This window comes from Mya arenaria, chromosome 17 (assembly GCF_026914265.1).
Source record: "Mya arenaria isolate MELC-2E11 chromosome 17, ASM2691426v1".
NCBI lineage: Eukaryota > Metazoa > Mollusca > Bivalvia > Myida > Myidae > Mya > Mya arenaria.
In genome coordinates this window covers 38,664,656-38,677,943 of record NC_069138.1, presented here as the reverse complement: position 1 = coordinate 38,677,943, position 13,288 = coordinate 38,664,656, and the positions used below count along the sequence as shown (strand labels likewise).

The window sequence follows — 13,288 nt, the reverse complement described above, 5'->3', positions numbered from 1 at the left end:
AATTTTATCTGTCTAATATATTTCGTCATTTTTTCAGTTATAAAGAAAACTTAATATCTAACATCTGATGGAACCTTTGGTGGCTCTCTGGGATTCGCCGACCCTCTTGCCCTTAAACACAAAGGATAAAGAGGACCCCACCCCCCACCCCAACTCCACTGACTTGTTTTAACTCACCCAACACGTCGTTATTTACAACATTGTTTGATAATGAAGACATTTTCTATTGGAACTTCTCTCTTACTTTAGTTGTTCGGAACTGTACATCGAAAGTGATACCTAGAGCTTAAACATATCAATCAATACACGGTGTGCCACATATACGGTTAATTCCTGTATATAAAATCTAACTTATCGACTTGTGTACTTAAAAGTTCACTTTAATATGTCCTGATCACTTCTTCATCAAAATATCAATAAGGCATCATACAATTAAATCGTAGCGTCAGGTTTAAAAAATGAGGGTTTGTACGTGCGTGTGTTGGGGGCGGGGGGGGGGGGGGGGGGGGGGGGTACAACTACTCTAGCCACTGAGAGTATTCAGTCTTAGACTGCGAGTCATAATCATAATGTACAGCATTTAATCTTGTTTAGAGGTACTCTGTTTTTTAACGTGTGTCAGTGTAGCATGGGCACTGACACAAGGGATCCCCGCACAACGTCCTGTCTGCATTTTATTTCTGTTAACGCGGGGGATCAAACCTGCGAGCCCTGGGTTGACAGTCAATTGTCACCACCGATAGACAACGGATTAACAATAATATTACCGCTTACTTGCGATGTCTATATTTTTTATCATTTGTTAATAGCGGCGAGCATGGTCTGCAGCCAATTGTATAATCAACTTAACCCTTATTAGTATTTTACCTACGGTATTTTTTTCTGGTAAATTAGTGCAAAGTAATTGTTTAGAGCAAAAGAATGATGTTACTAGGTTTTTGCCCTGGTACATGTTGTAATTTTACCATACTCAAAAAGTAGTCATTCTAAAATGCCGTCCAGGCTACCCATCATTAAAAAAAAGCCTGGACGGCATTTTAGAATGACTAGGCTACCCATCATTAAAAAAAAGCCTGGACGTCATTTTAGAATGACTAACTCAAAAAGGTCAATAGATCTACGCTATATACAGTACGGTTCTTCTAAGAAGTGAAGATCACAACAGAAACAGTTGGCCGACCTAGATTGGAACGAGAAATTGAACTCACCATTTACCCATTGTTAAATATCTTGTTCAGGTTTGTAAATTATCAGTGTGAATTAATCTGTATGTATTTGAAACAGTACATGTTGAGGGAGATAACTGGCGTACTTGGATGTCAAGATAAAGTTGTATGTAACCTATGATTAGCTGTTTGACCATATTACGATATAAAATAAAAACAAAGTCTATATAAAGCTTTCTGGCGAAGTTTTCGGCAGTTTCTTGTTATGATGGTAATAAATTACATTTTATTATTGTATATAATGTTGAAAGTGCTGCATTATTAGAAATTTTGTAAAGTAATATGATTTCGCGACGACACATTTTGTCTTCACAGTCGTATCATAAGGACATTCAGTGTTTCATTAATATTTCTTCATCAAAAACCCTTAATAAATAAAGTAACAAAAAAGTCATATGAAGACTTCGATAGAACAAGTGTTAAAACTTACTCTCATAGGTCTAAAAGTATATTGTAATGAATCAGCTTCTGGGTTTAGCTACAATAATGAGCGATCAGGGATACTTTTTTATTATTATTTTGACATTTCTTATGTATCCCTGTAACCCTACAACTCTCTACCATATAACACCGGGCAAAAGAATATATGGTCATGTTGTGCATCGATGTTGAATAATAATGACAAAATTGTTCAATATAGTCCCGACAGTGATCTAAACTGGATTTAATTTGTCATTAGAGTAGTTATTTTCACATAAATATATTCTGGGTCACGAATCATCTTGGATGATGGACGTCACAAGTCTGCCATATTAAAAAAATGGTCAAAAGACTTGTTGACGGCCATTTAGCAGGACTACTTCTGGGATAGGCAGGGTTCCCACCACAGGTGCTCGTCACATTGCCTGGATACAGTAATACATACTTATTTCATATTATCTTCTCTTTTTTTCTTTTCTTTTTTTTAAATTATTTATTTATTTCGTTCAAGATAGTGAATACATGTCATTTAAAAAATTATTCCACAATTTTTCATGAAAGAAAATTAGTATAATATATAAATAAATATAAGGTAAATATGTGCAAAAAATCATCAATTCCAAACGGACCTAATCAATAGAGCATAATTCCTAAAATAATTAAGATAATCTAATAATTTTTACTGTGTGATAAGGTAAGATTCCCATCTACAAGAAAAATATAACTTTTATGTTAGTAAGATTGACCTTTACGGCATATTCAAACAAAATGCACCGACCAGAAACTGAAATTCGCCATTACGAAAGAACAGGGAGGTTGAAAAACAACAGATTTTCCCCCCCTAAAACACTGACTGACATGCAAACTTTGCGCATGCATTACAAAGAGAAGCTTAAAATATCATTCCTATCGTTAAAAACTAGTTGAGTAAGACACGTATTTATCCAAATCGAACATTTTTTGTTGCAGTATTTCTACTTTCAGGTACGAAACTAGTTAAAGTTAGTAGTCTCGATCATCTAGACGCTTGCATCTGACACTGTTCTGTATTGAATTGACTCTGATCAGAGCGGTTGAATGATCGAGACTAAGAAGGTATCCATTACCACATGTAAGCGTTTATTGATCATGCTGAGTAGCTGTGTCTGCATTGCCGTCTGCATTCAAAAGTTATTTTAAACGAGAAATTGGCTGCAGTTCGTCGGGATTCGCTTTATTATAAGCTGTCAGTAAATATCATGGATGCTTTCTACAACGATCTTTTTAGTCTACAGTATGCTTTTGATCATGGATATTAGCGATCTCTGCATTCATCGAAAGTTATTTTAAACGTGAAATTGGCCCTAGTTCATTAGAATAAACTTTACTTACGCTGTCAATAACATACATGAATGCTAATTGCAATGATCTCACTAGTCTGCGAAGTGCTACACATCCTGACAAATACAGTCTGTACGAAAGTTTGTCGGACCTCGGCTCCCGCCGGTAATAAATGACGAGGTCTGACAATTGCAGCTATTTTGTAGGCCCGCGTGTCCGGCAATAATGTGTGGGGCAAAATGATTAAATAAATATCTGTTAATCGTGTATCGTGTGAATTTCATTAACTAACCTATGTTTACTTGATCAAACCAACTTTAATCAGTGCGTTTATCGACCCGAGCTCCCCGGGTTTTGACGCACAGAAATCGTAAATGACCCGAAATTGATGCATCATAAATGTGTAATATTAATCATTTGAAAGGAGCCGCAAGGCATGATCTAAATGCCTTTTAAATCAATTTAAGTCAAGAGCAATTAACACCGGAAGTGACAACTGATTATCGATCTGGAATCTGAACGGATTCCATGTCAATTAGCAGCACTCAAACTCAATGACGTGTTAACTCCGTCCATTATGCAAATAAACGGATACCTTCGTCTTTTTCGCTTAGTAGGATGGTTTAAAAAACAACAATGCTTAAATATATTTTGTTTTGCTTTTTATACCATGTCGATTTCAATTTAAATAATAAATATATATTTGTATTAGTTTTTGATGTTTAACAGAAAATAAGAAAATAATAGACATTTTTCGTATCACATGCAGGGTTGTCAAATTCGGAAGAAAAAAAATGCTGGCGAGTTTCTTTGGCAATAAATGTTCCTTACTGCTAAAAACGGCCCTTTTCTCCTATAACATCTCTTTTCGAAATTTAGATAATCGGAATCATTATCTTACGATTCGGCATATTTGTTTATTCAACATTGCCGACATATTGACACGATTCTGAACCATGACCTGTGACGTCAGGCTCGTGATAATTAAATATAGTTGTATTATTGGTAGTTAATAATAACTTGCAGAATTGTTTCCACGAGGAAAATGAGACAGGAATGCCCACAATCTGCGCAGTCAACGTTTTACACATCTTTGATACCACTGACTTTATTTCGCGATTTTCCAAAATTCTTAAAATCGTAACATGGTGTTTTTTTAGTGCATTGTATTTATCAATGTTAATACTTCATGGAAATAAATTTATAGCAAATAAACAAGCAACAGATATGAAAATAAATGACCCTACATTACAAGTACTTAAAATTAAGTATCTATGAAGCTATTGATCGTGGATCTCGGTATGTATAAAGCTATGGATAGATAAGTAAAATTGCGTATCTATGAAGTGAAGGGTTAATTAATTAAATACTCCCAAAATGCCCCCAGAATGCAGGAAATGAAGCGCTGAATTTCAAAAATTTCCGGGTGGGGGGGGGATGCCCACGGATCCCCCTAGCTGGCCGCCTACTTTTCTGTTTCAGTCGCTTCAACAAAAACTTATTGACAACCCTGCACATGGTCTAAAAAGCACGGGAAACAGGTGCACGCTTACCTTCTGTCAATTTTAATTAAAGTGAAAGAAGAACGCGTAAAACGTTTTCAGTGTACAGTAAAGTTCTGTAATATTATAGATATATTATTGTTTTATTGTTATGCCATTTATTAAAAAATAAAAAATAAAAACGATGTTGCAATATTGACAATAGGAACGTTGAATGTTTTGTTTTCTTCCGGACAAAATGAAAAACATGAATGTGAAACTGAAAATAGAAATTATTTATGAGAGATGTCGGTGCAACTCAAAAATCGCTGTTGCATGTAGGATTCATTCTGATGCATAGAGTTACATGCATAATTCCTGTTTTCACTGAACATGCAATTAATAAATAATACGTTCACAACATAATTTTCCATGTTTTGACCCTGGGAATTTTTTAACCACCTAAGAGCAGGAAATAAGACAACAAGATATAGTCCAGTGCTCCAGCTAGGCCTATATAGCAGGGTGTGGCACAAATCCTTTCCACCCTTCTGTGCTCTTTTGTTTGATAGAGCAAACTTAAGGTATACAAAATATACATAATTTTGTCATGAATTAAAGTAAAAATAACAGCTAAAGTGTTCATAGCAAACTTATGATTACTGTAGTATTGAAAGTAGTTACTACACATGCACATTAAGAATTGAGCAATGGCCCTTGCAGTTATACCCCATTAGGGCTCATTCAATGCGCATCAAAAGTGCCCTTTAATAGCCTAGCACCCTACCCTTTTCAAATACTGACTGGAGCACGAGTATACTATTAAGTTATATTGATAATAATTTTTTTCTCTTACTTGAGATTTTTCTAGAATGAAAAGTGGATTAATACAGCTGATCCTAATAAAACACTGGATTTGTTTGTTTTTTTATTTCAGTTTTGGACGTAAGGATAATCATGTACCTTGCAATGCCATCTTATGACAGATGAGAACTATAATTTATGAAGAAAGACCAAGTATTTAGAAAAAAAAGAACAATGACACTTAGAGATCTGATATTGACTCTTGAAAATCAGATCTCAAGAGTCATTGACTTGGATTTTAGACCCTGGAAGCTCTGACTTTCACTAGATGTACATAAAATTTTTGGTCCTGCAAAATCTGGTCCGGTCCTGCAATGTAGACTATATTGCAGGACCTCGTGTCCTGCAATGTGATAATGACTTTCGTACAGACTGAAAATATGTGCTATTCAAGTGCGAATCTATGAATGATGCCTTTAGACTGACCTTGCTGGTATTTATAGACATTGAGAAGACCAAAGTTCTTTGGCCAGTAGACATCATAAGTTTTAAACTTGTGCGAAATAGTCACTTATTTTGCATTTTCACCCATGGTTGAAGCGAAGATTGATGTTAAGATATAGCTGAATTGCATGCTCACTGATGCAAGTAGATCAAAAACAGTTTTGTTCAGAATGTATTTCTTTAAAGAGAGTTAAACTCTTATAAAATGACACTGGATGTTATGAGTTCAAGTTGTTCGATAAATGTTTAAAGCTTCCCTCTCACGGATTGAACAATTTGACAACTTTTTTAAACTTTTGTCTTGGAGCCAATTTTGGCGAAAATCCATGAAAACCAGTTAAATAAGACTGCTGACAAAAAACAGATCGCAGATATTTATATTAAAGTTCAAAAATTGATGTTTTATGCAATTTTCTTTAACCGTTAGTAAACCATAAAACATAAATATTCTAATGGAAATATGACAATCAGCAATCTGATCTTTTGTCAGCAATCTTTTATCGTTGGTTTGCAGATATTTATATCAAAAGTTGCTCTATCCAAGACAAAAAATAAAATAAGTTGTTAAAATAGTATATATCTATGAGAGTGCAACTTTAAAAATTGTTCAGAAAGTAAGTTTTTGTTCTGTGAGTAAAACTTTTTTTAATGTGATATTTGATTATATTTACCTTGAGCATGCATTTATCCACTAATTACAAAAATTGGTATTGTATACGGAGATCAGCCAGCACCAAAGCATGCTGGCTGATCAGGGTCCACACTGCTCTATGCACAGATAGTAGATAAGCCTTTAAGTTTCCAAGTAGCAAATAGCCTAGACCCTGATCATGCAAGCTGATCAATGTCTTCACTGGTCATAGGGGCCAATAGTATTCAGCATGCTGAAGGTTTATCAAGTTGTTCAATAAATGTCAAAGAAGTTCAGAAAGTGAAAGGTTTTGTTTTTGAGATTAAAACCCTTTGAAAATGACATTTGATGTTATTTAACAAGTTGTTTATTGAATTTTTAAAATGGCCGATAAATTTATTTTTAGCATGTTGAAATGTTAACAATATTTCACTGAAATGTTTCGTTGTAATAACTGTGAATAAAGGTTTAGAGAAAGTTTGGAATTTGCCAAAAAAAACTTGAAAAAGTCTGGAATTTTACTTGCAGAAAAATGTGGGAACCCTGGATAGGAGGTCGGGGATAATACTCAGACCATGCAATACTGAAGACAGGTATTAAAATGGTATCAGTAACTCTCTCAAATGGTTTCCAGGGTAGTACTCAAGTGTTTCATTTTGATAAGAGGTAGTAGGTAAACCCTTAAAAGTAGGCAGAGGGTTTTGTGTAACTCCACAAATGGGGATAAACAGGTTGGTGAAACTTGTCCAATTAGCCTTATTAGGAAATATTGCTCGATGTATATGTGTTTTTCTGTAGACCTTGCAGTCAAAGATAACCTGTGAAATTGCAAGCACTTATTATCCCAGAGTAGAAACTTTCCTGGGTTAAACCGATCCGAGTACACCACTTTTCCAAGCACTGCCACTACCCTTTATATGCCAAGCGCCAGGCAAAGAAGCTACTTGCACTAACTCTCACACTCCAAAGGCAGATGCCTTCACCACTAGGCCTTTGGCAATTAATGCATGATTGAGAAATAATCATTACTGAAGAAGTAGCATTCTATGCCTGATTTACCTGAAAGTATTAATGTTCTGCACACTCAGTATATATATGCATATGTTTTCAATTTGTCTTTATTGTCTTAATGATCAAAAAGGCAACATGACGGAATTAAATGCTTTGATACTTGATGTCTTTTAGTCAAAGATTTACTCTAAAGTTTAAGGCTTTTCTTATCACATGAATGGATTATCAATATTTACTGAATTTGACTTAATTATAAAGGGACTCGCTCATTGTTTGTAAAATGCACGTTTTAAATAAGTAATAAAGTGTGTCATATCATTAGGCATGTTAAAACTTGAGTACTGATAGCTTGAAACCTTCATCAAATGTTGACATTTGCTCAAATATTGTCTTTTGAAGTGCACAATTTCCCAAACAGTTGCTAACACAATTCAGCAAAATGCTGGTAGCTAGCGTGATTGGTATTATCACATGATGCTTTCAGGGTACATGTATTTAATAAGGTTGAAAATATCCAGCCTGATGATATGTATGAGTTCTTGTGGCCGAGTGGTTAAGATATGGTTTTCTATTTTTTATGCCCCCTTTTGAAAAAAGTGGGGTATATTGTTTTGCACATGTCGGTCGGTCGGTCGGTCTGTCTGTCTGTCGGTCGGTCGGAATACCAAATGGTTTCCGATCAATAACTTGAGAACGCTTTGACCGAGGGACCTCATACTTGGTATGTGTATTGGTCATCACCAGCAGATGAACCCTATTGATTTTGAGGTCAGTGGGTCAAAGGTCAAGGTCAGTGTGACCTTTACATGAAAAACGGTTTCCGATCAATAACTTGAGAACGCTTTGACCCAGGAACCTCATACTTGGTAGGTGTATTGGTCATGACCAGCAGATGAACCCTATTGATTTTGAGGTCAGTGGGTCAAAGGTCAAGGTCAGTGTGACCTTAACATGAAAAACGGTTTCCGATCAATAACTTGAGAACGCTTTGACCCAGGGACCTCATACTAGGTAGGCTTATTGGTCATGACCAGCAGATGAACCCTATTGATTTTGAGGTCAGTGGGTCAAAGGTCAAGGTCAGTGTGACTGTAAGCTGAAAAAAGGTTTTCTGATTGTCCATATTTTATTTAAGTGTCCAAATCCTACTAACAATTTGGCTCCCAAGGGGGCATAAATGTTTCACTAACATCTCTTGTTTCTTGACTGTACCAGTGTGCGTCTGATCCCTGTTTAAAACCAGATTTTCTTTTTATACTTTAATTGTTTTGTTTTATTTTGCAATTTCAGTATCAAAGAGTAAAATAATTATATAATATTTAGTGTTCGGATGCATTACCGAGTAAAACAATTTTGGGTCCAAAAACCTGAGTGAGTAAATGATTGACTGAATGTTTTATTTTGTATCATATATGAATCTTATTTATGCAAATTTATAGAATACAGTCATGTTAAACTCAATATGAAAGCTAGGTTACTAAAATGAATTGTCAATAAAAATTTGTGTGTATTATGATTATACCCAGTTATGCAAAAAGTCTTATCGGGAGGTTTTAGGATATCATCAAGTCCAAAAAGTTTCATATAAGACACATTCTTTCAGTTTATCTTTTCTTTTGAGATGTGAAAAGTAAAAAAATAAAATATCAAACTATTTCGAAAAAAAAAGAAATTTGAGCAATATTGCCTGATATAATTGTTTCAACATAATGAGAAGTTGAATTAAATTTATTCCAAACAATTCATAGTTATTTTATTACCAGTAATTTATATAATTTCAGTGTTATCAGACATTCCAAGACTGAAGTGAAACAATGGCAGAGGAGAAGGTCCAGCTACCCTTTGGCTGGATTGTGAAGCAGTCCAAGTCCTACCCTGACCGCATCTACTACTTCAATATAAACACCGGGGCCAGCACATGGCAGTTTCCAGATCTCCTACAGTCGTACATGGTAACACACCAGGCCCTGATTTCAGAACAGTACTTGGATCAAATCTCAATCTCTAAAATCATTTAACCATATATCTGCATACAGCATGATTTGAATTTGTATATATATATGTTTTACACCTGTTAAAAGCACATTTTGTCTATTTGTATTTTGAGTATGAAATTATTTGGTCTATATTTCATAGAAAAATAATTATAGAGCAAAACTGTTCTTTTAAAATAAGTATAATTTATTATTTTTGAGTTATAATCTTTAATTTTCACGCAAGGAATGATTTTCTTTAGAATGTTATGCACTGATATTTAGCAACATTATGAGGCATTTATAAGAGAAGGCGCTTCTTGAAAGAGTACAACGTTAGTAATTTTGGATCATGCTATACTTAATAACTAACTTGTGCTGGAGAATGAGTCAAGCTGGAGAGTGAGAAATGACTTTTAGTATTGACGTGAAATTGGAGTTTGGTTCTGCAGTTCTTATTGGAACCATAGGTGGCAGTTCGGTCAGCGACGGTGAAAAAATTAACAAAGCATATTTCTGCAGAAAAAAACATTTCACCAACTCTGGCCTGAATACTACCACCTTTAGTTAGAACTGAGAAATGTACTTAGTTTCCAAGTTGAACAGTTTTAAAAGACACTGTACCTGAATGATAGATTCTCAATTTTAAACATTTAAAAATATGATTTTTTCTACAATAACGATAACAGAACTGTTTTACCTTAGAGCAGAGATTACATTTTGCCTGAAAGAAGCAGTTTAAATTAATGGAAGCTGTGTGTCTGTGGGACATTTCCACAGCAAAATAAGTAGTCAGGTTGAGAGACACCAATTGCTGTTATTTTTATCTGCTTCCTGGGTCATTTTGAAGCCCCTGTTACAGACTGTTTCATTTTTAGCTCGACTATTCGAAGAATAGGTGGGCTATACTACTCGCCCCAGCGTCGGCGTCTGGTTAAAGTTTTAGGACAAGTTGGGATTTTCACTTATAAGTCCAATACCCTACATTCAATTGACTTAATACTTCACACAGTTGTTCAGGGCCATCACATGATGAGGTTAGATAACTCCATATTATTCTTTACACAGATTATGGCCCCTGATTGACTATGGAACTTAGGTTAAAGTTTTAGGGCAAGTTGGAATATTTATTAATAACTTCTATATCCTTTGTTCAAATGACTTAATACTTCACACAGTTGTTCAGGACCATCACACAATGAGGTTACATAACTCCATATCCTTAATACAAGTTATGGCCCCTGATTGACTTAGGTTTAAGGTTTAGGCTAGTAAAAGTTAAGGGCAAGTTGGGATTTTAATAAAAAAAACTTCTATACCATTCATTAAATGCACTTAATTAAATTCAAAATTATTTGCAACCAACTTACAACAAGAAACATAACTCCGTTTTAAGCCTAAATACAAATTATGGCCCTTGATTTTTTTGATTTTTTTATTTTTTTTTAATTTCCTTTGAAAGGCATATTTGTATATATTCTAAACCACATTTTCATAATGGGAAATCAAGTTATTTGAATGACTTGCGTCATTGTTTGGGCGGGCTGGTGGGAGAGCAGCATCAAAGTCACCTTATGTATCGAAGAATTTTAGTTAGGTTTGACATAAAGAGATCAAACTTGGTATTATTACATCCTTATTGTATTCTAAGACAAAGCAGCGTAGTCGAGCGCGCTGTATTACGACGGCTCTTGTTTATTTAAGTGAGCATTGTTTCCTTAAGCTAATGGGTTTATAGTTACTTTCTCCAAAACTTCTGGGCAGGGGTACTTTAGTTTTCAAATTCATTATTCAATATTGTCTATCTTTTGTTTTTATTAACAGTCTTTTTACTTTTTTACAAAACCCACATTATTTCTGTTTCCATTTAATTAGAATGATAATATCATTGCTACAATATAACTATACCCGCCAAATACAATATTGATTGATAAACATTGTATACATGCATAATATGCAAAGACATTTTTTATTTTTTTATTTATTTCATGGAGATACTATGTTGTTGGATTTATTTGCGTAAAATTAATATCTATAATATCTAGCCACTTTATGTTGCAGACTAATCAAGAGAAGTCCCTGTCAGGTCTGCCAGTACTGTCAGCCACCTCACTACAGTCCCCAGACCCAGACTGCGATCCTCCGTGCCTTGGCTTTCCTGACAAACCAGAGAACCAGTCTGGAAATGTTGAAAACCAGTCTGGTAAACATGATAACCAGTCTAGAGAATTGGAGAACCAGTCTGGAGTACATAAGAACAAGAACGTGTCTAGTTCTAAACCTTGTTTTCCTTTGAACGAAGGCAGAAAGGGTGTAAAAGATATGTTGAAGAAGGTTAGGAGCAATTCTTTGCCTAGATATTTATCACAGGACAAATCAAGGGATGTATCTCCTGCTCAGGTACCACGTGATAAGACAGTCAATTCAACAAAACAGACTCAGTTTGCTGGTGCTAGTTCAAGGAAAATGGATACCGAAAGAAGACATTCAATTAATAGTGTTGGGTCTGTTAATTCTGAAAGCAAAAGATTGAGTTCTCAAGACAAAAGTCACAGTACAATGGTAACGTCAATCCAATCAAAGGAGGCTGTGATAAATCAAGATTGTGGAACACTGAAGCACAGTAATAATTCCATGTCAGAGAGAATAGGTGAGTCACCTAAACTCAGTCAGGGGAAAGGTCCAAAAGAAAGGATACTTAATGTTAGTAAAGAGAATATAGTAGAAGCAATCAAGGAGTTGCAGCAAGTTAGCGATATCCTCAGGGCTGACCTGAGTAAGACCAAAGATTTTGTTGGGCTATCTACTCCAATAGGTAGAAGGGTACCAGCATCTTCAACTGGTAAAGATGTAGCAAGTGTAACAAGTAAGAAAGAAAATGAGAAGGCTAAGCCTAGAGTTGATGAGACGTGTGAACGGCAGTATAAATCCAAATGTAAAATATCCCCTGTGAAAGCCCCTAAGCAGAGTGTTAACTTAGACAAGAAACTCGGCCAATCGGTTTCTAAAGTTGCTAGTACTTCTCATATTGAGAAGAATGAAGCACCTGGAATGAAAAGAAAGATTGTTATCCAAAATGAAGATGTTGATAAGAAATCAAATTGTGAAGTGGTGCTTCCTCTATCAAAAAGATTTAAGTCTTGCACAGATAAGTCAGTTATGAAGGTTACAGCTAATGACAAGGCGAAGGACAAATGTGTGAAAAATACAGACCTGGAAAAGAGACAAATCAAGGGTTCTGATGATGGTAGTGATAAACGAAAAGTTGTTAAACAAAGACAATCAAAACAAAATGAAAGTCGAAAAATTTCATTAAAAGATACAAAACTTACAAACCTGAAACCAGAAACAATAAACAATTCATTGCAATCCCAAACTGATTATGACTTGAGAGTTAACACCAGTGCTAAGTCTGAAAGTTTTAATTCTGATGACAAGGTACGAAAACTGAAGGGAGGCTTCAGATTTGATGGAGAAACCAATGATGATGATGATGATGACGTTGGCGACTCTAACAACAACACAGAGCTGAGGCTGTTTATTGGGGAAAAGGAAAAGCTTGTAAGTATACAGTCATGGATCAACAACCTAGAGGACGGTGGGTTCTCGTCAGATAGCTCATCACAGGACTGTTTTAAACAGGTGGGTCTATTTGTAGTTCCACAATATTGAGACAGTCTTTCTTCACTTTTTTCTTAGTTTTCTTTTTTATTATGTATTACAAATTTTGTGTACACATGATGAAAAGGGTTATAAATAAGGTGTTATTCGTTTGGACAAGTCAAACCACTTGTGTCAAAATAGTTTTATGAATGTAATAATAGTAATGCAATGCAATTCAAATAAAATGTTAATTGATTCAGTTGTTCAAGTAATCAACTAATTTTCTATATAATGTTATGAATAAATATTTAGAAA

General features: G+C 34.9%; 1 protein-coding gene across 3 annotated transcripts in view; it reads left to right on the top strand.

The window, feature by feature from the left end:
- The first annotated feature begins 1,342 nt into the window (after nucleotides 1–1,342).
- The window catches only part of LOC128224589 (uncharacterized), a 28,880-nt gene continuing 16,934 nt past the window's right edge, over nucleotides 1,343–13,288 (top strand). For 2 of the 3 annotated variants that reach the window (XM_052934504.1, XM_052934502.1), the window contains exons 1-3: nucleotides 1,343–1,437; nucleotides 9,179–9,349; nucleotides 11,432–13,012. In XM_052934504.1, coding sequence (XP_052790464.1) covers nucleotides 9,212–9,349; nucleotides 11,432–13,012 — 1,719 coding nt within the window. In that variant the 5' untranslated portion in view covers nucleotides 1,343–1,437; nucleotides 9,179–9,211. Of the gene's footprint in view, nucleotides 1,438–6,942; nucleotides 6,980–9,178; nucleotides 9,350–11,431; nucleotides 13,013–13,288 lie in introns of those variants that run through there. The other variant, XM_052934503.1, reaches the window with a different exon arrangement.